Genomic DNA, 24,339 nt, shown 5'->3' on the forward strand with positions numbered 1-24,339 from the left:
TAAACACGATAGATTGAATGTTAAATTCATTTAAAGCTTACATAAATCAAGACAAAAGAGCATACCCGAAATTCAAAACACAAGTGTTCATAAAAAGATTTATATTTTACCTAAAAATAATATAATACACTTACTAAATATAACATAATTAAATGACCACATCTTAATATATAATGTATATATATTAGTAGAATGCATATATATAGAGATGATCAGAAAAAAAATAGTAGAATGCATATATATATATAGAGGTTGGTAATGGTTTGGTTGCTCAAAAGAAGAGGTTGGTAATGTTTCCAACAAATAAATCCTAAGTACAACTTTTAACAGCAAGGATTACTTTGATTAGGAGGGACACAATAACCATTATTGTGCGTCTCAAGACTGTTTTCACCTTTTCTTCTTTTAACTTCGTAGGAAAGGGTTACTTATTTCTCGTCTCACTTTTTCTTGTTTTAATAATTTGTTATAAAATTTGATATTAGTCCTTTCTAATAAAACATTATATTGTAATGTGTAGCTAAACACTGATGATTGTAGAGATATATATTAAACAATCATAGATCTGCCTATATAACTGTAAATGTGTGTTTATGTATGGAACAAAAATATAAACTAAGGATACTTTTGAAGGAAAAAATATTATATAAAAATCTAGTGAGAAATTTGTATTAAAATTTGACTGAATTAATATAATACTCCAAAATATTTACATATAAAATTATTCTCGTGATAATATCTTAATTAAGTTCATTTGGAAAATTATGTATGTTTGTAAATGTTGAACAATGTATCTTACCAAGCTAGCTTGGCTAGTTATACAAAAATGAAATCAAATGCTGAAGCAATGATATAGAATTTTAAACTGTTTCCTAAGGAAAATGATGATTTTCCAATTAATTACTACAATTCTCTCTTTTTTTGCTTTAAAAGGACAAAAAAATGAAACTAAATAAATACTTCTTTCTAAAGGATCTTGTTCAATAAATTAAATACTCATATCGTTGGTGGATCGGTCAGACTTCATTATATATATAAGTAAATGTGAAATAATTATATAACCAATAAAAAGCAGACAAAATAGAAAAAGACGTATCGAGTAGTAGTAGTGAGAAAGTCTTAGTTTAACCCCAAAGAAGAGTAATAATTTCAACTATATAAACAACCATCCCGCGAGAGACTACAGTTCACAATGAAAACCAAATAAGAAAAATCATAGTAAATCCACCTTTTCTTCAAACACTCTCTAAAGCGAAGGAAAAAATAGCTAGAATGGTTTCGGTCACATCATCAGAAGCATCAAGGACCCGATCAAAGAAGGTTTGTGTGATCGGAGCTGGACCATCCGGGCTAGTCTCAGCGAGGGAGCTAAGAAAAGAAGGACACAAAGTGGTGGTAATGGAACAAAACGACGACGTAGGAGGCCAATGGTTGTATCAACCAAACGTAGACGAAGAAGATCCTTTAGGAAGAAGTAGTGTTCCTATTAATGGTGCACTTAAGGTCCATAGCAGCATTTACTCTTCCTTGAGGCTAACCTCACCGAGAGAGATAATGGGCTATTCAGATTTTCCGTTTCTGGCAAAGAAAGGCAGAGATATGAGGAGGTTTCCAGGTCATAAGGAGCTTTGGTTGTATTTAAAGGACTTTAGTGAAGCTTTTGGGATAAGAGAGATGATTAAGTTCAATGTTAGGGTTGAGTTTGTAGGGGAAGAAGAAAAAAGGGAAGATGTGAGGAGATGGATAGTGAGGAGTAGAGAGAAGTTAAGCGGTAAGGTCGTGGAAGAGATCTTTGATGCTGTTGTTGTTGCTACTGGCCATTACTCTCACCCTAGACTGCCCTCTATAAAAGGTATTTATCAATGGTTTCGATCGTTACATTATACTTCATTTAATAATTTTATCAATATATATATAGTAAACATAGTAGTTGACATCATGTTGATTATTTGAGTGGATTTTCTATGGTAAAAATGTCATATAAATGCAGGAATGGACTCTTGGAAAAGGAAGCAGGTCCATAGCCATGTTTACCGAGTGCCTGATCCATTTCGTAATGAGGTGATTAAATCTCTCTATGGAATTCATATTTGGTGAAGACAATGATGGTTATGAAAATGGCGATGGTCATGTAGGTAGTGGTGGTGGTTGGGAACTCAATGAGTGGACAAGACATATCAATGGAGCTTGTAGAAGTGGCAAAGGAAGTTCATTTAAGTGCCAAATCACTTGACATATCTTCTGGCCTCTCGAAAGTCATTTCCAAACACCAAAACCTTCTTCTTCACCCACAGGTTCTCTTTACTTTAGTATAAAATTATAAATGTTATGTTTAATTCTATCGTATAAATTTGGACTTAAAAGTTCAATTTCTTTGATATTTGTTTTGAAGATTGAATCTTTAGCAGATGATGGGAGAGTCATTTTTGTGGATGGAACTTGGGTCGTCGCTGATACAATTTTATATTGCACTGGGTAAGATACATTTGATAAAACAAAAAACATCTCATCTTTATATATAGATTAACATGATTAGAAAACAAATATTCACAGAGATTAAAGTAGTCTAACTTGCTACTTTTTGTTTCCGTTAGATAAAGACAAACATATGATTAAGGCTACTAAGATAGTGCTTTTAACCGTAACTAGATTTTGATCCGCCCTTTAAAGGGCGGATTTATGTTTTGTTTTATGTTTTTTTTAAATGATTTAATTTAATTTGTGTGTGTTTTATAATTATATTAGTGTTTAATATTAATTTAATTTAATATATTTTTGGTGACTATATTCAATATTTCAAGTTGCATAATTATACACTTATACCATATGCATTTCAGAAACCATTTTAAAACTTTATTCCTAAAGTTTGTAACATATTATATTTACTTAGTAGTTACCTAACATAATTTAGTCAAGAATATTTATATCCTAATCGCCCCAAAAATAAAAATCTCATACTCTATTAGACATGATCTATATACTCGAACAGTTCTTAAATTATTATATTCGAAAACTAATATCAAACTCAACCCGCAACTAAAACCGAATAATTTTTTTGAAAAATGTTTAAAGAAATATTGTTTAACATATTCTGTTATATATATATATATATATAGTTGGGTTAAAATGGTCTTCACTAACTTTAAGTAGAATCACATTTAATAAATATTTTTTATTCGAATAACCTATTTAAAACCCGTTAAACTAAATGAGTTTATATGAATATTTATTTCTATTAAAAATTCATTTAAACTGGTTAAACTCCGTCAATCATAAAATTAAATTTTAATAGTAACCCGCATCCACCATTAATTAATATTAATATTAGTTAACTTTTAGAGTTTCATAAGAAATATAATATCCTATGTACATCACGTCGTTTATTTTCTAAAAATTGTATCATGGAAATGGTACTTCGTTTATTTTCCAAATCACAGACATGTCTGATAAATTCAAAACTTTATTTGAAAGAAAAAAGTAACTGTTTTTTGTAGGAACAGTTATAACGTGGATTTTAATAACTTTTAGAATGTGGTTATCTAAGGTGGTTATATGATATTTAGATAAATCATTTAAATACAGTTATAAAATATGTTGGACCCAATTAATATCAATTGGACATGTTGAAGAATTAATAGTATTGATTGTTGAGTGTTAACAAGTTCAGTTTAACAGTAAGACTTTGTGGGGGTATGATCGAGATCTTTATCGACATCATAAAATCACATTGCTTCAATGTAAGAGAAATAGTAAAATAAAAAGGAGACAAAGTAACAATAAAGTATGGTTGATCATCAGGATCTGCGTGATATTGCGTAGCTTATGCCTTAGATCTACGAGAAAAGCATATCGATTGAAATAATGTCGATCATACATAAGATATAAATTATTGAACCTAATGCTATATGTTGTGTCTATGACTATTATACTCAATTGTGGTGGGACTCGTAATGTCGTACTGATGGGCTACAAACTTTCTTTTGCGCCATTGGCCTTCTCAATAAGTTTCACTTCCCTAGTTCTTTGGTTATAGTACTACTATACTATGGAGAAATAATCTTTTTTTTACCGTATTAATATAATTGTATTTGGGGGACCAAAAAACAGGTACTCGTATAAGTTTCCATTTCTTGAGAGTAAAGGAACAGTAGAAGTGGATGATGATAGAGTGGGTCCACTCTTCGAACATACTTTCCCTCCTTGTCTCTCTCCTTCTCTCTCCTTTGTCGGTATCCCCAGAAAGGTCTCTCTCTCATCTACTTACTTTTGGTTCAAGTAACTAAATTCATCTTTGATTTCTAAAATTCTATAAATAAAATAATCGTGTTTTGGCAGTTAATAGGATTCCCATTCTTTGAAGCACAAGCAAAGTGGATAGCACAAGTGTTGTCTGGAAAGTCATCTCTTCCTTCTCCCGACCAAATGTTGCAATCTGTCGCCGACTTTTACCGGTCTAGAGATCTAGCCGGTGTTCCTAAACACAACACTCACGACATTGCCGATTTCACTGTAATAAAAAAACCTCTAAACCCGATTTTATTGTTATTTATTTATTTATTTATTTATGACCTAATACAATATGAAAATTGTTACGATATAGTATTGCGACAAGTATGGGGATTATGTTGGGTTTCCGCATTTGGAAGAATGGAGAAAGCAACTTTGCTTGTCTGCTCTGAACAACTCACAAGAAAATCTTGAGACGTATCGTGATTTTTGGGATGATCATGAACTCCTACAAGAAGCTCTTCAAAGCTCGCATTTTACAAATTTTAATGGTTGAAAGTACTCTTCTCTTGTTATGTGTTTTCTTACTTTTGTTATGTTAGTAAGAAAGAACCTCTCTTTCTTTCTTTCTTTCTTTTTATCTACTACTCTGTTCTGTTTATGTTTCTGGTTGATATTTATATGGATATATCCATACAAATAATTACACACTTGTTTCCCTTAGTTTACCTAAAATCAACGAACATGTATAAGTATAATCATCATTTATGAGAAAAAAAAATTACATTAGTGTTAGTAATAAAATATTTTTTTATGGATGCGACTGGTGTTGTTTTTATATGATGCAAATTTTAACATTATTTTTTTTTTGCAATCCACACAAGTCAAAGAAAAATATATACATCACTCTGTTTAAATCGACACAAAACATCCGAGTTACCACACCAAAGTTACTTGTATATAAGTTTATGGGTCAGCTATGTTATTATATCAACTGCTTTTATTTTCAGTGAAACAGACTCCTTTCAACATCTTTATCCTAGCTTCCTTAGCGGCTTCCATCTTCTCCAACTCTGCTTGCTCGACATTTTCTTCGTGTGCTTTCTTGAACAACCTTATAAACTTCTCAAGAGTCCCAGTAACTGCACCAATACAGCCCCAGGTGTTGTCATTAGCAATAATAATTAAAAGTGAACTACTACTTTCTAAGGTACTTGCACACACGAGGATTATTGTTTCCGTGGCCAAACCTTGTTCGAATGGATAGCGGCTTGGATCCTCGCCAAAATAGTACACAAGTGCATCAGCATTCCTCCCCTGTCCATCATTAAAAAAGACAAAAAACATAGAAAGTCAGGATAAAAGGTAAAGGGAGCTTGGAATCTAGTGAGGTTGACAATTTACCACAATGGAGTAGAGACTTGAGACAGCTTTCAATTCAGTCTCAGCTATACGCATGAAGTCCTTCAATCTCTTCCGTACAAAACAAACAAACAAACATAATACTAGGTTTTAGCATCCTGAAGAAGTTAATTAAGTTTAAAAAAAAATCTTAGCTGGAGAAATCATTATCCATCTGGTATTTGATTATGTGGGCACAAGCATATAACTAATCTCAAAGTCATGATCGATAAAATGAAAATATGCAGAAGAAAGAAATTAAAAAAAAAAACAAATTTACTTTATGGGAAACTTCAGAAACAGGACCATCACGTTCGGATGCAGTGAGCTCCTGGTCCAGCATTTCCATCCCTTTGCATATAACTTGCATTTCTTGAGCCAATGACCTCAACTGTATCTGAATGCACGGGAGACAATCAAAATGATGAGCCAATTACATACAACTAAGGTGTAGAGGACAATATAGATAAAGCACTAACGCAAACCTTTAAGGCCGATTCAAGACTTTCAAGATCCTTATGGAAGTCTAGTAGATATGACGCCTTAGAAGCAAGGACCTGGAGAAAGAAAGAGTATGGTTTCAAGGTAATGTATCCTTCCCTCTCCCCCCTCCTGAGCAAGACCATTTTCTAGAAGCTATGATTTGTGATTATAATTTACCTTGCAAAGGTAATGCATGAGAGTCATTTTTCTGTCAGCAGCACGTGTATCGCTTAGTATTAATAAACTGTCCAATTTGAATCCCACTGCAGAGCCTGCAGAAAGCAGAGCAAGGGTCTTTTCAACCACAACGGATTCAGACAAAACAGGTATATGATGCGATGATACAAAGGTCCCACTCTTGGAACCAAGCTCACATTGAACACAGAAGATGTTAAGAAATGTTCTGAGAAAGAAGATATAGAATAAGAATAACCTAAAACTTACCCCTTATAGTTCCTTTGTTCAATGTGTTGCCTAGGTAAAGTATCCTTTTCATAATTTCTCTTAGCTTTTGTGACGAACGGATCTGATAAACAAGTAACGAGGAGAAAAGTGTAAGAAATAGATATGCATATGGACTGCACAAAGAATAAGTTAGTTATTGAAAATATATTACCTCCTTACACGCAGACTTTACCACTTTTAAACTTTTCTTCAAATCTGTTATCTGCACAAGAATCATCATTGACAATAGGACTTAGATTCTACAGTTACTTGGACTACAGTGATGAAACCAAAACATTTTTTTTCTCCAAAGAATCAGACTGACATAAAATAACAGTAATAGCACCGAACCTGAGTGTCAAACTGAATCATGAAGGAGAATACTCTCAGCTTAGATTCTACTCGTGGCACCTTCATTAGTTCTAGGAAGAACTGCAGTAGCATAAGAGATTCCAAAACGCATTAGCTAAGAAAATTGTTAAAAATATTTCATGGTAAGAAGTAAACTCAGGATCATAACAGACCTTCTCACTCTTTCCCAAGGTTGTCTTGTCACCAGTGTAGCTCTGCAGTAAAACCGGTCAAGATTAAGGACTAGTGCCAATAACAAATGAATGATGCATGGTGACAACAATGAATGATATATTTCACAAAAGACATCCAAAATAAAGAGAAAAGTAACCTTAAGAATATCCATCTCTTCCTTGGTTGGACAAAACCTTAAAAGTTTCTCTATCTGATCAATATCTAATACAGTATCATCCAATGCCTGAACTGCAGCCTAGATGGTGCATAGAAATTTATAGAGATTAATAAGCAGTAATTAATGAATTGTACTCAACTAAAGTAGGTTTTGAAGCTTACCATCATATCAGGCAGCGGCATCTTCACTCTCCAAAGCATAATTTCCACATTATCGGCTCTCTCACGGTCAATCTAGCAGTTGGCAAAACAATGTAAACATTAAATCAAACAGAGTGAAATAAGCATAAAAATAGATATAAAGATGAAGAGTAGCTATTGTTTACCAGTTTTCTTGTGAGACTGACTCCTTTTGCTTTCATCACTTTCTTATTCTTAACAGCTTCCTTCTTCTCCAACTCTGATTGCTTGACATTCTCGTTGTGTGCTTCCTTAAACAACCTTATAAAATTTACGAGGGATGCAGTAACTGCAGAAATCGATCACCAAACATTGTTATTAGACAAATAATAACAATGAACCACTTTCCAATGTATTGCACAAAAGAGGATGGCATTTATTGTTTCTGCTCCAAACCTTGTTCAAATGGACAATGTTTGGGATCCTCGCCAATGTAGTTCACAAGTGCATCAACATTTTCTCCCTGTTCATTATTAAAAAGATAATAACATACCATCTCAGGATCAGACACATTGTCAATAGGCAGGTATGACCTTCGAATCTAGTCATACCACAACGGAGTAAAGACTCGATACAGATGCCACTTCAGTCTCAGCAATTGAAATGAGTTCCTTCAATAACTGTTATGAGAAGTTAAAATGAAAAAGAAACAGGAAACTAAGTTTTAGCTTCCGGAATAAGTTAACAAAACCTAGTGGAAAATTTCAGTTTCCATGGAACTAAGACAACTAACTTTACGGAACACTTCAGAAGCAGGACCATCACTTTCGGATGCAGGGAGCTCCTGGTTCAGTATGTTTAATCCGTTGAGTATAGCTTGCATATCCTCAGCCAGGGAAGTCAACTGTATCTGAATATACAGGACACTCAAATGATGAGCCAACAATTACAACTAAGGAGTAGAAAACTGATAAAGCACAAACATCAAACCTTTGAAGCTGATTCAAGACTTTCAAGATCCTTATGGAACTCCATTAGATCTGATGCCTTTGAAGCAAGGTCCTAGAGAAATAAAAAAAGAGCGAGCCAGAGAGTTTCAGGATAATTTATTGTTCCTGAGCCAGATCATTTCTTTCAAGATCCTTATTTCTATTGTAATTTACCTTGCAGAGATGTTGCATGCTGTTAGCACCACGTCCATGGCTTAATTTTAGTAAACTATTTAACTTGAATCCCACTGTAACGCCTGGAGAAAGCAGATCAATGGTCTTACCCCTCGCAGTTTTTTGGTTTGTGTTCCCCAAGTAAGGAATCCTTTTCATAATATCTTTTAGCTTTTGTGAAGAACGGATCTGATGAACAAGCATAAAGAGAAAAAATTCTAAGAAAGAGGAGGACTGCACCAAAAAAATAACTAGAAGTAACTACTAATTGTACCTGATCACACGCAGAGTTTACCAAATCTAAACGTTCTCTGAGTTCTGAGATCTGCAGAGCATGCAAATCATCATTTACAATAGGACAAAAATCTACAGTTACTTGGATAGAAAGTAACAGAATAAGTAAGACCACCGCACCTGAGTGCCAAAATGAACCTTTAAGGAAAATACTCTCAGCTTGGATTCTACTCTTGGCACTTTCATGAGCTCCAGGAAGTACTGCGGTAACATAATAGATGAGAGAGGTAAGAAAAAAAATTAGCTAACTAAAATGTAAACTTAGAAGTGTGAGATTGGTTATATCATGATTTAAACAGACCTGCTCACAATTTCCCAATGTAGCCTTGTCACCACGGTAGTACTACAACAAAACAAGTCAAATTACAAGCAAAAAAACAAGAACTCGTGTCAGCAACAAGTGAATAATGACAGCCACGTTGACCTTAAGAATGGCACTCAAAAGAAAAGACGCAACCTTAAGAAGTTCCATTTCATCCTTGGTTGGGCAAAACTTTACAAGATTATCTATTCGATCAACATCTACTATAGATTCATCCATAGCCAGAACTGCAGCCTGGACGTTGCAGAAAGTGTGAACATATTATCATCCGAGGATAAAAGATTAACAAGTAGTGACTTGGTTCTCAAGTAAAGTAAGTTTTGGAACTTACCATCATATCAGGCAGCGGCATCTTTGTTCTCCAAAGAATAATTTCAACGTTATGGGCTTTCTTAAGGTTAATCTGGAAAATCAGTGGAAAATGGAGAAAAGTTATAATAGTCAGGCAATAACCAAGTGTGTAAAATATTCAACATTACCAGTTGAATTTTTTCTGGTCTTGCCCAAACCGGTTGGTTTCCAGATTTATCAGCCGGTTTTTGCACTCTAGCAGAGAAAAGGGTCTCTATTTCTGATATATCAAATTCTGGAGCACTGTCAGAAATAAGATCATTAGTTGCAAACCAAGTCCAGTAACTCATATTTTGCTTTTGTGTATTATAAATATAAAGGTATACAATAAAAAGATGTAGTTAGTCAAATACGTTTGTCCTTCCCCATGTCTCTGAAACTCGTCCCATAAGCTTCCCCGCGCGGCCCTTGTTATCTTAACCCAATGAAAAGGCTTAAGAGAAGACTTCTTTTGAGTTGAAGACCTCAAACCTGGACGTGGAAGACCACATCCTCTTCTTTTATGCATTGGGGGAGGTGGTGGTGGTGGTGTCGGTGGGGCTTTATCAGCCGTTTTTTGCACTCTAGCAGAGAAAAGGGTCTCTATTTTTGATACATCAAACTCTGGTGCACTATCAGAAAAATAACATTAGTTGCAAACCAATTCAAGTAACTCAAAATTTGCTGTTGCGTATAAATAAAGTTATGCAAAGATGGAGTTAGTCCAAATACGTTTGTCCTTCCTCATGTCTATGTGGTATCTCCTCCCATGGGCTTACAAGAACGGTCCTCCTTGGTATAACCCAAGGAAAAGGCGGAGGTCCACCAGACCTAAATGGAGGTGGTGGTGGTGGTGGTGGAGGCAGAGGTACACCGGACCTAAATGGAAGTGGTGGTGGTGGTGGAGGCTGAGGCCCACCAGACCTAAATGGAGGTGGTGGTGGTGGAGGCGAAGGTATACCAGACCTAAGTGGAGGTGGTTGTGGGGCTCCTCCACGCACTGGAGGAAGTGGTGGTGGTGGAGGTCCACCAGACCTTAATGGTGGTGGTGGTGGTGGAGGAAGTCCACCAGACCCAAATGTAGGTGGTGGGGCTCTTCTACGCATCGGAGGAGGAGGTGGTGGTGGTGGTGGTAGGGCTCCTCCACGCATAGGAGGTGGTGGTGGCAGTGGTGCTTTTTCACGCATGGAGGGAGCTGTTGCGGTAACAGGCACCATGGCGTCAGCGTCAGAGAAAAGTACCTTATACATATATACAAGTATGCATTCAAACTTGACAGCCTCATAAAGTGGATGATCAAAGAAAGTTTCACAATGGCCTTACCTCTGCCTTAAATTCCTTTGGGAACTGGTCCCTGGCCTCCCAAAGTACATCCATCTCATCGAGTTGGACCATTAAAACATTACCACGTACAAATGCTGTGTGGAACTTGATTCTAAAGATCATCTCCTCACCCACCAAATCATCATGCAAGTTTATACAATCCAGAACAATATCCCCTTGAACACGGCACTGGATATCTAACTTCACCAGGGTACACTCTTCCTGCAGATTATATTACAAAAAAAAAGATCATACATTAATCTTTTAGTAATGTTCCAATTTTTTTTATCTTTTAGTAGAGAAGCGTATGTTTTAACTGGTATAATAGAATTGCAGATGAACTTGCTAAACCAATGACTCAAGTTCACATGGAGATATAAATCAGTGTATGCATGTGCTGGGGTGCATTTGCACAGGGTCCCATTACAATTTTTGATTTTTTCTAGCTCAGATCAGGGTCCAATATTTTTTAAGGTTTTTTTTGTATGAGAAAATGTTTTTTAGTTCATGGTCTATATAATACTTAAGACGGGCCTTGATAACTATAGATCCACATTTCTCAAAAAGTAGAATGGTTTGAGAAAGTACTTGTTGGTAGAGGGTATTTGTCTTTGGTGTGGAAAAGAGAAGTATGGAACTCCTGTTTGCTGAGGCTTTATGGTCCTGACCAAAAACCCTTAAACTTGGTCTCCAATCTTTTCTCCATTCAAAATTTGAAAGACCTCTGAGAATCAAGCAATCCAAAAGAAGAGGAGCCTCTGAAGGAGGCCAGTCAGAGTCTAAATCTCTTGTAGAGATGTACCGAAGATATCTTAATTGAGAAGGCTTTGTGTTTAGAGCAGACGAAAGACCAAGAAGCTTCTTAGAAGCCTGGTTATATGCCAACTCCAGGTGATCGCCATGATACCTTCTGTTGTACAATAATAGTGCTGATAACATAAAATCAAGAAGATGCAAACTACCTCTTTCGCAATGCATCAACACAACGTTCTGTTGACCTAACCAGCTTTCGCTCGATCTTAGGAAATTATCGATCACTTGGAGAGGTAAAAGCGGAACACTTTCATGTTGATTAGGATAGTCAATAACAGTCATGTCGTATTGAGACAGCACTGTTGATATTTGACTCCGTTGGTCTCCTGCTCTGAAGTTACAAACCATGAAAGAGGCATCCGGGTAATGATCACGTAGCTGCGCCAAAATGCCACCAAAGTACGGTTTGTATTCATCCTCTCCCATAACATCGCTGGAGAAACAACAGTCAAAAGCTGCAAGGAAATGAAAGACAAACTTTCATTTCTATTCAAACAGAGAGTAATAATACGATCACAAACAGAGAGTCCTAATACCATAGACACGTTCGGATATCTCAACGAGCCGATCTGGAGCATTTTTGTAGAAATATTCTCGGAAGAGTGACATGGAAAATAAAAAAAAGAAGATTTACTTCACAAGAAAGCAACAAGGAGCAGAGATTTTATTTGATTTAGGCTCTGACTATAGTTTACTAAACCCCAAGAACCACCTTCTTCGATTTATAACAACGAACCCTCAGCAAAATGATGATACAAAAGTTGACTTTACTCCATGACTCTTTCGTTCGGCATTCGACCGTTTCTTTTATCACAAATTGACAAACAAATATCGTTTACCAAATCAAATAAATTAATAAACAAAGAAAACATTCGATTCCGTCTGTCAATAATCCAACCATGTTTCTTGAAGATTTCAATCACCTAAAACGCGGAATCACAAATCATTTAATCACTTGTTTTCTTCAAAAACAAACATAATTCATTTGTGTCTTGTGATTCCGCTTTATAATTGTCGTACACTTCGTAAGATATTAAGGCAAGATATATGCATTGCAGCATCAAATTTTAGCAAAAAAAAAGAAAAGAAAAGAAAGATATGCATTGCTTCCTCTTTATGCGAAGAGCACAGCGTTACTTCTTCTGCAAGCATAATATTTTGATCTTTTATCTCTTGATAGATTAAAGATGAGATCCCTTAAAAAAAATCTCTTTTTTTGGCACCCTCAAAAGCTAAAAAGTTAAAACCTCACGTATCGATTTATTCTATTAAAATATAATTATATCCAATTAATAAATGTTTGGTTCAATAATGTATTTCATTTATTTAAGAGATTATTATATCAAACTAAATTAATATTAAATCAAATAGGATTACACAAAAATATAAATATATAAAAAAAATTTCAGAAAAGATTTTAAACAAAAATATATACCCATCCTGTGCAGATCATGATCTAATTCTTGATATAAATGCGAAGTGTTTATATAGTTGCTTGTTCATACACGGAAATGCTTATATATAATTCCTTGTTCATATTACGAAATGTTTATATAATTGTTTGTTCATATTCCGAATGATTATATTATCTTTACGAATTTAATTTTTAATGACTTCTTTTTAAGTCAGTAACGTGTTTAGATAGATGGAGATCACATATTGAACTTCTTTGTTTAATTTTTGTTTTTGGTGAGAGAACTACGTTTTTTCTCATTTAACTAAAGATCAAGAAAAACGTGGTTGAGATTTTTTAAAAAAATCCATTTATTTTTCTTACATTTTCCACGTAGGATGAGACAGAAACACCTAGAGTAAGAAAGAGAATGGTCTGGTCGTGTCGTGTCGGGTAGTCAGGAGAGGACTCCGAACCGAGTCTCGCTCTTTTTATCTAAAAGTCCACTCCGTTTAATAGGTTCGGTAAGTTAATTCTCAAATACTTTAATTTTTTGATACACCTAATTAACTCTACATTTAATAATTAAGAATAAAAATAATAAAATAAATATTTGATCAAGAAAAACTGCTGGAAGATTTCTAGCCTGATTCATCCTCTTTCTCCTCCATCCATCTAATTCTCCTTTTTTAATTTCACCTGAAATTCTTCATCATCTAACTGTCACTTCTTCCCTCTTGTTAATTTTCTTAACAACTAAGTATTTGATTAGCTTCCAAAGATTCTTGGTTTCCTTCAGAGGAGTTTCAATATTGTACAAATAAGATTAATATAGCAAATATTTCTGGAATAAGGTGAAATTAGTGTTTGCGACCTGAATTGGGGTTTACGTAGCTGTTTGCTTGACTAAATCCATCGGAGGATCAGATGGCGATGTTCCGTCGCTTATTCTACAAAAAGCCACCCGATCACCTTCTCGAGATCTCTGAGCGTGTTTATGGTAACATCCCCTGTTTTTTTTTCTCTGTTTCTAGGATCAGTTTTGCTACGAACTTCTCTGGATGGTGGAGAGTGGGGTTTTGACACTTTGATTGCAGTGGATGATGCTATTTGAGCTCAGCTTTTATCTCTTAGGCTTTGTAAAATCTTTGAATTTTAGAGGTTTAGGCTGATGATGATGATGACTCTTTTGATAAAGCTTTCCTATTTGAGCTTGACAACTTATATAAAGCGGTTTCAGAGTTGTTTGTCTAATGTTCTTCTTCTTCTTCTTCCTTGCAGTTTTTGACTGCTGTTTCTCTAGCCATGTCATGGGACAGGATGAGTACAAACTCTACTTGGGTGGCATCGTGGCTCAGCTACACAAACATTTCCCAAACGCATCTTTCATGGTCTTCAACTTCAGAGAAGGAGAACAGCCTAGTCAACTATCAGATATCTTGTCTCAGCACGACATGACGGTTATGGAGTATCCACGGCAGTACGAGAGTTGCCCTCTTCTACCTCTCGAGATGATCCATCACTTTTTGAGATCGAGCGAGAGCTGGTTGTCGCTGGAAGGCCAACAGAATTTTCTGTTGATGCATTGCGAACCAGGTGGTTGGCCTATTCTTGCGTTTATGTTAGCAGGTCTTCTGTTATACAGAAAGCAGTATCAGGGGGAGCTGAAGACTCTCGAGATGGTGCACAGACAGGCTCCCAAGGAGCTGCTTCGGATACTATCTCCTCTAAACCCGCAGCCTTCTCAACTCAGATATCTTCAGTACGTTTCTAGAAGAGACTCAGGGGTTGATTGGCCTCCTTCGGACACGCCTCTTCTTTTGGATTGCTTGATTCTCAGAGATCTCCCACATTTTGATGGCGGCAAAGGTTGCAGACCAGTTTTACGGGTTTATGGTCAGGACACTATAGCCAACAGGAGTTCCGTAGTTCTCTTTTCAACACCAAAGACAAATACACACACTCGCCTCTACCAACAGGTACTTCTTCAAACCATATATAATTATGATATGATCATCAATTTATTACACTATGCACAAGGCATTGTTTAGCTAATATATACTTGAGACGGTGGTGTAATGCCAGAGCTAAACGCTTCTCTGAAAAGTAATGTTCATTATTTTGATGTCTATCTGCAGGAAGAGTGTATCCTGGTGAAATTAGATATTGAGTGCCTTGTTCAAGGGGATGTTGTTCTGGAATGTTTACACTTGCATGATGATTTGGTTGGTGAGGAGATGCTCTTTCGAATCATGTTCCACACAGCATTTGTACGTGGTAATGTTTTAACGGTCCAACTCGATGAGATGGATATACGTTGGGATGCGAAGGACCAGTTCCCAAAGGAATTTAAGGCAGAGGTAAGTAAAGACCGTTGTGAAATTTTCTCTGGATGATCATCCAGTTTATGAGGATGTCAAGTTTGAATGCATTCTCTCGTATATATGTAACAGGTACTCTTCTCTGACGCTGACGCCATGGTCCCTGTTACAGCAAGAGCTCGAATATCAGATGATGAGAAGGAAGATATCACTTCACCTGAAAAATTTTATGAGGTGGAGGAGGTTTTTAGCGAGGTGATTGATGTCCCTGACCATAGGATTGATTCAGATAGTTTTGTGGTTGTTGATAATGCTTCAGATGATTCCAAGGGTAAAGAGGTGTGGATGGGGGATGTTGAACCTAGTGCGGTTCTTGATTGTGCATCTGATGGTTCAAATCATAAACATGATCTGCATGGGGAAGCTCCAGTGAAAGATATCACTGTTGATGATATACAGTACTATAGGTCAGATGGGAGAGCAGATCTCAATATTGACTCAGTGAAGGATATAGTAATAGACGACGGTGATGAGCAGCGAAAGAGAAGGACCATGGAAGAAGCAAAGGAAAATGATTCTAGAACAGCCGAGACTCAACGCAAAAGTGATGGAGAAGGCAATGATTCTCCAAATGACTTAGAGCCTACAACTCAGGAAACAAATACCAATATCGACAACACCGTATCAGAAAAAACACATGTCGGAGCAAATGAAGAACTGGCTGAAGATTCACTCAAACCAAAGTCTAAGCAACAAGAAAAGAAGGGTCCTAACAGTGAGACCATGTCACCTCCACCACCTCCTCCTTTTGAATCTGAGGAACTAAACAGTGGAATCATGTTGCCAACATCATCACCTCCTCCTCCTTTTGAATTTGAGAAACCAAATATCGGAACCGTGTTGCCTCCACTGCCTTCATCTCCATCTTGGAAGTCTGTGTATGCTTCAGTTTTGGCAACTCCTAATACATGTTCTACTTCTCAACCTCCTCCACCACCACCTCCACCACCGTGGAAGTCTGTGGATACTTTGACTTTTGAAACTCATGAGACATGCTCTACATCTTACAGTTCTCCAACACCACCACCTCCTCCTCCTCCACCACCACCTCCTCCTCCTTTTAGTAAAGCACATTCAGTCCCTCCACCTCCACCACCACCTCCTCCTCTTAGGAAAGCACATTCAATCCCTCCACCTCCACCACCTACTCCGATTTATGGATCTCCACCTCTTCCAAGTTTCGGACCTCCAACTCCTCCACCTCCTCCTCCTTTTGGTCATATAAGATCGGTTCTTCCACGTCCACTAAGTAACGGAGCCCCTCGTCCACCACCACCACCTCCTTTTACTAAAACTTCACCTCCACCACCACCACCTCCATTTGGATCTAGTGAACCTCCACCACCACCACCACCACCATTTAGGTCTGGTGGACCTCCGCCTCCACCACCACCTCCATTTAGGTCTGGTGGACCTCCGCCTCCACCTCCTATACGTGGAGGACCACCACCTCCACCACCTCCTCTACCTGGAGGAGCACCACCACCACCACCTCCCCCGATGCGTGGAGGAGCCCCTCCTCCGCCTCCTGGGCCAAGACCTCTAGGTGGTGGACCTCCTCCCCCTCCTGGACCAAGACCTCTGGGTGGTGGACCTCATGATCTTAAGGGTGCTGGAAGAGGGCGTAGTCTTCTACGTCCAGGTTTGGGGTCGTCAACTCAAAAAAAGTCTTCTCTAAAGCCCTTATATTGGGTTAAATTAGCAAGGGCCTTGCAGGGAAGCTTGTGGTACGAGTTCGAGAGACGTGGAGTAGGAAAAATGTATTGAACTAACTTTATCTTTGCATTCTCTTATCTCTTATATCCTCTCTTACAAATTTTTGACTTAATGGTATTGGTTTGCATTTAATCATCTTCTTTTTTTTTGCTAGTGCACAAGAATTTGATGTATCAGAAATAGAGACGCTTTTCTCTGCTACAGTGCCAAAACCAGCTGATAAATCTGGAGGTCGAAGAAAACCAATAGAGCCAAAACCTGAAAAAGTTCAATTGGTAATGTTAAGATTCGGTTGTACTTATAATCAAGTGACAGAAAACATTCTGTGATTTGCCTGGAATCTAATTACTTAAGATATAATTACGTCATTTTTGATTGATTTAATGTTTATGTTATGGTCACCAGATTGACCTTAGGAGAGCCAATAACACGGAAATTATGCTTACGAAAGTAAAGATGCCACTGCCTGATATGATGGTAAGCTCCAGAGTCCAAACCTACTTTAGTTGAGTACAATTTATTACTGCTTAATCTCTCTTATAGTTGCTCACAATTTTCTTTGCATCATACAGGCTGCAGTTCTGGCAATGGATGATACTGTATTAGATATTGATCAGATAGAGAATCTTGTAAAGTTTTGTCCAACCAAGGAAGAGATGGAACTTCTTAAGGTTACTTCTTTTCTTTTATTTACTTGTCTCTTTATGTCTTTTTGTGAAATATATCATTCGTCTTGGTTATCATTATTCACTTGTTACTGACACGAGTCCTTAATGTTGGTTGTAATTGACTGTTTAACTGCAGAACTACACGGGTGACAAGACAATCTTGGGAAAGTGTGAGCAGGTCTGTTTAGATCATGAGATTCCCCATATTTCCTTTATTTTTTTACTATAAAATAGTTTTTACAATTTGCTTTAGCTAATGGTGTTTTGGCCTCGCTTCCATTATGTTACCACAGTACTTCCTAGAGCTAATGAAGGTGCCACGAGTAGAATCAAAGCTGAGAGTATTTTCCTTCAAGATTCAATTCAGCACTCAGGTCCGGTTCATCGGTGTCTATGTAACTCTATACTATTAGTCTTTTTTTTTGTTAATTATGATTACTGTACAGATTTCAGAATTCAAGAAAAGTTTAAATGCGGTAATTTCTGCCTGTGATGAGGTTAGATGGTTGCAAGAATTATGATTTTTCTGTTGTCCATATGCATTCCTCTTTCTTAGACGTTTTCTCCTCATTGGTTGTTATTCAGATCCGTACTTCACAAAAGCTAAAAGAAATTATACAAAGGATTCTTTACCTGGGGAACATATTGAACCAGGGAACCGCAAGGGGTAAGTTTAAATGTTTACTCATATTCAACATCTTTCTGCTCAAAACATTTTCTCTGTTCAATGTGAGCTTTGATTCAAGAGTGGAGCCTTTGTTTCATTGCATCATATACTTGATTTGTCTGAACGCAAATCCTTTGTGGTTTATATAAGAGCCTTGCTCTGCTTTCTGCAGGCGCTGCGGTAGCATTCAAGTTGGACAGTTTATTAAAATTAAACGATACACGTTCTGTTAACAGCAATACGACTCTCATGCATTATCTCTGCAAGGTAAAAAGTACAATCGCAAAAAAAAAAAAACAGCCTCTAGATTATGTTTTTATAAGGGATACATAATCTTGAAACCCTCCTCTTTCTTTCTTTCTTTCTCCAGGTCATTGCTACTAAGGCGTCAGATCTACTTGACTTCCATAAGGATCTCGAAAGTCTTGAAACAGCTTCAAAGGTTTTTGCGTTTTGTGCTTTATATGTCCTCTACACCTTAGTTGTAATTGGCTCATCATTTTACTGTCCCTCTTATTCAGATACAACTGAAGTCGCTAGCTGAGGAAATGCAAGCTATAATCAAAGGGTTGGAAATACTGAAGCAGGAGCTCATTGCATCCGAAAGTGATGTTCCTGTTTCTGAAGTTTTCCGTAGAGTATGTTTTCTTTTTTATTTCTTTATTTTACAAAATTTTGAGCAAATCATGAATTTGAGTTTTGTTTCCATGACTGTGGCACATAAGCTAAACCATTATTATTCAGCTGTTTTTTTTCTTTTCAAGTTAACTAATTACAGATCCTAAAACCTAGTTTTATGCCTTTTTTTGGTAACAGACATTGAAGGACTTCATTTCTTTTGCTGAGGCTGAAGTGGAAGATGTAAAGAGTCTTTACTCTGACGTGGTAATTTGCAGAAAATAATGATTGATTAATTGCAAACTGTAAAGAGTGTACCAGATCAGAAGCTCTTACATTCAACAATATGTCTGACCTACCCTGAAATGTTGTTTTTATAATGGACAGGGAAAGAATGCTGATTTACTTTCGTGCTATTTTGGGGAGAATCCCAAAAACTGTACATTTGAACAAGGTTTGGCGCCGAATATTAACCTCAACCTCTTTTGTGCAGTGCATTAGAAAGTGGTTCATTGTTATTATATAGCTAATAACAATGTTTGGTGATTGATTGTTGCAAAGTTACTGCAACACTCTTGAATTTTATAAGGTTGTTCAAGAAAGCACACGAAGAGAATATCAAGCAAGTGGAATTGGAGAAGAAGAAAGCTGCTAAGGAAGCGGAAATGGAAAAGGCGAAAGGAGTTAGTCTCTCGAACAAAAAAAAAGGCAGTTGATGATAGCTGACACAAAAAACATAGATCTTATTTTGCAAACTGCGCCTTAATTTCTCAAAGCGAACCAATTTGGTTTTGTATGCCAGTGGAGGCGATGCAATGCGGTTCAAGTAACCTCTCTGCGAAGTGGCAGAGAGCGGTTTGTGTGGTATCAGATTCTAGTGGGGCGAGATTCTCCTGGGCGGGCTATCGAGGAACCATTGGAAGATAAAGAGGCAGGTATTTCCTCCACTCACGTTACATGACTAAACTCCAGATTGATTAGTTCTATCTCACTTGTGCATTAGGATTCTTTTTTTGAATCCAAGTGTTGTATAGGTAGAGGGAAAGAGAACAAATGTAGAGTCTACTTAGTGTGTAACTGTGTACTTTACCACAATATCAATGTTCTTTTCGGTATGTAAACGAATGAAAACAAAATGTCCGAATTTTTCATGGTTTTCCACAGATGGTAGTTCAGTTTCTGCAACAGATTAATTTGCTCAAATGAATGCGTTAGTGATAAAACAACACAAGGAGATGGTATCATTTATCACTATAGGATTTCTCTGTTCTGGCCAAAACATACGAGTCCAGAGTTACTCCATGAAAAAAATTGATATGTTCCATCCTATGTTCAACTTTAACAAAAGAATCTTGATGTCAAAAAAAAAAAAAAGAATCTACTGGTTACATATATTGGGGAAAAATATAACAAAACTGAGCTTTGAAACAATGGAGAGTTATAATCAAATCATATTTAGCATTTTCTTCAGCTAAGGAACTGATTGAGATTTACCAAAGGCTGCTAGCTCCGGGCTTCAATCTTTAGCGGTGTTGCTCTCCGAATATCAAACCTGTTTACAAACTTCAACGGAGTTATTGTCTCATTCCTGATCCTCTTGATCTTAGGACTTAACAATCCCCTATGACCAAAACCATATAGCTTCAGCACTTGATTATCCGCAAAGTTATAAGCTCTCTCCATACTCTTCAAGCAGCGTTCAACCGCGTAATCCGCATAACTCCCACAAGGTTTGCATCCCACAAAGTGAGTCACAAACGGCCACCTCTCGTCTCCCAACCCAGGATGATACTTGTCCATCATCTCCTCATACCTATCCACCAACCCTTCCCAAAACCCATGAAGATAGTACTGATTCTCCACAAACACTTTCCCCATCCACGTGTCCTTCTCCGAAAGCAGCAGATAGATCAACGCAGACTGATCATCAGCCTCGAAAGCCGGCCTTCCCTTGAGATACGCGGTAAGCACCTTCCCGGCTTCTTCCCTGATCGGTCCTTTTGGTCCCATAGGAGCCCAAGCATCAAGCAGATCCAAAGACCATTGACAGTTCCTAAACAAGAAGCTACCGGTGTTCAAAGCAATCCAAGACTTCTGGTCGTAGAGCAGATCCGGATACCCGTGAATAACCAAGTTATGATTCTCGTACTTAGACAAAGGTATCTCGAACACCATGTCCGTAAACAAAGCGTCACTGTCCATCCACCAAATCCACTCGATCTCAGGGTGAGACAGCATCAACCTCCTTAGCATCGGGAGCTTCGCCCAGTAACCAGCGAGCTCCTTGTCCAAATGAGCCATGTTGTAAACAATCTCGATCCCGTGGATCCGACAGTAATCGACCTTGTTCTTCACCGACTTCAAGAGGTAATGATCACCGATGGGATTGTCGCAGGGCTTCGGCGGCGATCCCGTGAGGAGCAAGACTCTAGGTTTACCGCCGACGGAGCTGGGGAAGTCCGGGTTTCGAGTTAGCCACGTGGCTCGTTGGTGGTCCCAGTCGGTGACCTTGGGTCCGAGAGTGTACGTCGCGTTGAGATCGAGATCCGAGCCGGGAGGCTCGTTGGCGTCGGTGGGATCGGAGTCGGATCTGATCTCGGCTAGGAGGCGGTTGGTTTCCTCGATTAGGTTCTGGTTGACGGCGTCGGCGTCGGATGTTCCGAAGTTGACGCCGATGGTGCCGCGGAGGACGAGGATTGTGACGAGGCCGCAGAGGATGGTCATCTTCACGTTGTTGAACGTTTTCTTGATCTGTTTGCCACGCGGAGGCGGTTTTCTTCCTCCCGAGGGAGTGGCCATCGTCGTCGGGAGAACGCCGGCGGAAGCAGAGGTTGAGATGCGCTTTTGAGTCTTGAACCCGTCTTCCTTCCCCATTGAGAGAGAGAGTGAGAGAGAGAGTCTGTGAAGGTGAAGAGACGCGAAACACTGTTGATCTAAGGGGACCTATTGTTGTTGTTTTACGTGTCTTGTTTGTCAAGTAAGCTTTGGCGAGAGATTGAGATCGATTCGGACCATCAAGATTCATGTCTTAACTGAATCGGATTCGGACACATACAGTTAATTGCACCACAAGTCACTCTAAAAAAAGAAAATACCATATAATAAGCATTAAAAATTTAAAACATGTCTATATTCCAAAAATATACACTGATGAGAGAACGTTCCACACTGCCTTCGTTATCTGATGAGAGAACTTTCCACACTGCTCCGCCTCCATCACGCGAGAAAGAGAGTTGACTTGGTGCGACACTGCCTTCGCTAAGAAGAATTCGACCGTTTCTATTTTATCATAATAATAAACAAATACGTTTACCAAACAGATTAATAAACAAAGAGAAAATGGGATTCCGTATATCAAGGAGGTGGAACTGGACAAGAAGATAGCGGAAATGAAGAAGGCGAAAGGAAAAGAAAAGAAAAAAAAAGACAGTTGATGATAGAGCTGACTGACCCCAAAACATAAAATCTTATTTTGCTAACTCTGCCTAAATCTCTCAAGCGAACGAAACAATGTGGTTTTTATGATGCCAGCAGAGGCTGTGTCGTGATGTTCAAGTAACCTTTCAACAAAGTTGCACAGAGCGCGACTCGCCCGGGCAGGTCTTTCCTCCACTCTCATGTTAGTTACGTGACTGACTTCCGCATTGATTAGTTCTGTCTAACTTGTAAAATTAGGATTCTTTCCTGTTTATATACTTTCTTTTATTGATTAGAAATGTTTTGATAGATTGTTAAGTGTTCTACATGTTTTAGATAGTGGGAAAGAGAAAGAGAGATGTAGAGTCTGTTTAGTGTGTATACAAGTATCAAATGTTCTTTTTAGTATCTACACGAATGAAACGATATAAAGACATCAACAGAGCATCAAGATTATGCAATATGCAAATCACAAACATGTTAAACACGCAATCATTTTTGAAGGCATTGTAAACAATGTAAAAGATGCAAGTACCAAAATATAACACAAACCAAACAAGACAAAAATGACATGTATGAGCTAAAAGATTGTGTTGGTCTCATTCAAGATGACGAGGAGAGAGACAATAAAAGCATAGTCAACGCCTGCATTTATTTTAACCACAAAGTCTTGTTTCCCTTTGAAAAATCCTCCAAATGTCGTCTTCTCCTTCACCTGATTATGAACAAACAATAGTATAAAACAACTTTTGACAAGTTCTCATGCGTGGAGGACCATGGATGGAACATGCTGTATTGGATATTTTATGACTGTGTAATACCTCGGCGATGACAGCGTTGGAATGGTAAACCTTGGCGGAGTCGTCGAAGTAAGTGCCTACGACGCTGAAGTTACCAGGGAGATGATGAGATTGAAAGAAGACATCGAGGCGGGCCCTCCATTGAAGAGCATGAGAACGTTTCACTGTGAACATTAGCTCCCTTGGATCTGAGCCTTCTCCTCGATGAACAGTCCATCCGTCATGTAACCACGTCAACTATAACATTATAGTTTTTGGTCATTATGAGATGTTATCAGACACATATATACTTGTTGTTAGTACTGGTATTTATAGAGTTTACCTTCTCGCGCATGGTGAGAAGAGGGTAACCCGCGGGGTCACGAAGGACACGTTTCCTGCTGAAGCTGTCGTGAGGACCGTCTACGCAGAGAACGACGTTGGAGTTGAGGTCCACCACCTCTAGCTTGGCACCGCTAAGTCCTTTACATTTCTTCTTGACTGTTAGCTGGAGTGGGTAAGGACAGCAGAATACGTCACTTACCACCGCAACGTTCGTGTTTTGTGTAGCCACGGGTGTTCCGATCGCAAACCCATAGCCCGTCTGCTGATACGGATCGGTCCCTGCCGCCATTGCTTCCCCTTCTGAATTTCTGGTCTTTGTTTCACTATTTATTTATGATATGATATTATATATGATGAGCAGCCCTGATGATGAGTTTGATTAGTTATAGTTTTAGAACTCTTTCATTGCGTACATATATAGACAAGAAGAGACGATGCTACGTGCGTTGTTGGCCAGATTCTAGCTCATTTGTTCAACGCGGAGTTTGTATATTATAATCACCAGGAAGAATGGTCTTTTATTCGTTCAGTTCATATTGCAATTCTATGGTCAATAGTAAGAAAAGTAATTATATTTTGAATTTTCATACATCGAATAACGTTTTTAAGTTGGAACATGGCTAACCAGAGAGGTTACTCGGAAACAGTAATAATAATCAAGCTATAAAATAGAATAAACAGTCATAGAAATCAAATAGAAATATAATTTGAACGGTCAATAAATCATTTGTTT

At 37.8% G+C, this 24,339-nt stretch overlaps 5 protein-coding genes across 6 annotated transcripts; 2 read left to right on the plus strand and 3 right to left on the minus strand.

Annotated features, from left to right (window-relative positions):
- The first annotated feature begins 1,172 nt into the window (after window positions 1-1,172).
- Window positions 1,173-4,991, plus strand: LOC108815202 (flavin-containing monooxygenase FMO GS-OX-like 9). The gene is made up of 7 exons (XM_018587850.2): window positions 1,173-1,852; window positions 1,991-2,061; window positions 2,136-2,294; window positions 2,393-2,475; window positions 4,108-4,243; window positions 4,336-4,509; window positions 4,601-4,991. The coding sequence occupies exons 1-7, from the start codon at window positions 1,273-1,275 to the stop codon at window positions 4,781-4,783; spliced, it is 1,386 nt and encodes a 461-aa protein (XP_018443352.1). The 5' UTR covers window positions 1,173-1,272; the 3' UTR covers window positions 4,784-4,991.
- Window positions 4,992-5,064: 73 nt separating this feature from the next.
- LOC108815982 (formin-like protein 20) lies at window positions 5,065-12,798 on the minus strand. Its single transcript, XM_018588533.2, has 29 exons — window positions 12,159-12,798; window positions 11,398-12,077; window positions 10,810-11,031; window positions 10,219-10,727; window positions 9,861-10,118; window positions 9,636-9,750; window positions 9,488-9,559; window positions 9,292-9,390; window positions 9,136-9,177; window positions 8,955-9,035; window positions 8,815-8,865; window positions 8,541-8,729; window positions 8,368-8,439; window positions 8,171-8,287; window positions 7,989-8,057; window positions 7,834-7,900; window positions 7,584-7,726; window positions 7,420-7,491; window positions 7,238-7,336; window positions 7,080-7,121; window positions 6,907-6,987; window positions 6,728-6,778; window positions 6,556-6,637; window positions 6,289-6,383; window positions 6,114-6,185; window positions 5,909-6,025; window positions 5,632-5,700; window positions 5,478-5,544; window positions 5,065-5,369 (listed from the first exon to the last, which is right to left on the minus strand). Exons 1-29 carry the CDS (start codon window positions 12,229-12,231, stop codon window positions 5,218-5,220), a joined length of 3,858 nt encoding a protein of 1,285 aa, XP_018444035.1. The 5' UTR covers window positions 12,232-12,798; the 3' UTR covers window positions 5,065-5,217.
- Window positions 12,799-13,628: 830 nt separating this feature from the next.
- Window positions 13,629-20,250, plus strand: LOC108815983 (formin-like protein 20). 2 transcript variants are annotated; one of them, XM_018588535.2, is made up of 17 exons: window positions 13,629-14,015; window positions 14,297-14,994; window positions 15,154-15,375; window positions 15,469-17,156; window positions 17,267-17,387; window positions 17,518-17,589; window positions 17,685-17,783; window positions 17,917-17,958; window positions 18,074-18,154; window positions 18,227-18,277; window positions 18,366-18,447; window positions 18,620-18,714; window positions 18,818-18,889; window positions 18,969-19,085; window positions 19,264-19,332; window positions 19,453-19,519; window positions 19,655-20,250. In XM_018588535.2, exons 1-17 carry the CDS (start codon window positions 13,943-13,945, stop codon window positions 19,789-19,791), a joined length of 3,786 nt encoding a protein of 1,261 aa, XP_018444037.1. In that variant the 5' UTR covers window positions 13,629-13,942; the 3' UTR covers window positions 19,792-20,250. The 2 variants fall into 2 exon arrangements, with proteins under 2 accessions (XP_018444037.1, XP_018444036.1); XM_018588534.2 differs by having other exon boundaries at window positions 13,630-14,015; window positions 19,627-20,250.
- Window positions 20,251-20,283: 33 nt separating this feature from the next.
- On the minus strand, window positions 20,284-22,130 carry LOC108815987 (probable xyloglucan 6-xylosyltransferase 3). Its single transcript, XM_018588539.2, has one exon. It carries the CDS (start codon window positions 21,937-21,939, stop codon window positions 20,569-20,571), a length of 1,371 nt encoding a protein of 456 aa, XP_018444041.1. The 5' UTR covers window positions 21,940-22,130; the 3' UTR covers window positions 20,284-20,568.
- Window positions 22,131-22,928: 798 nt separating this feature from the next.
- On the minus strand, window positions 22,929-24,068 carry LOC108816741 (protein LURP-one-related 14-like). Its single transcript, XM_018589309.2, has 3 exons — window positions 23,605-24,068; window positions 23,304-23,519; window positions 22,929-23,197 (listed from the first exon to the last, which is right to left on the minus strand). Exons 1-3 carry the CDS (start codon window positions 23,893-23,895, stop codon window positions 23,063-23,065), a joined length of 642 nt encoding a protein of 213 aa, XP_018444811.1. The 5' UTR covers window positions 23,896-24,068; the 3' UTR covers window positions 22,929-23,062.
- Window positions 24,069-24,339: the final 271 nt, after the last annotated feature.

Source organism: Raphanus sativus, chromosome 7 (assembly GCF_000801105.2).
Source record: "Raphanus sativus cultivar WK10039 chromosome 7, ASM80110v3, whole genome shotgun sequence".
Lineage (NCBI taxonomy): Eukaryota > Viridiplantae > Streptophyta > Magnoliopsida > Brassicales > Brassicaceae > Raphanus > Raphanus sativus.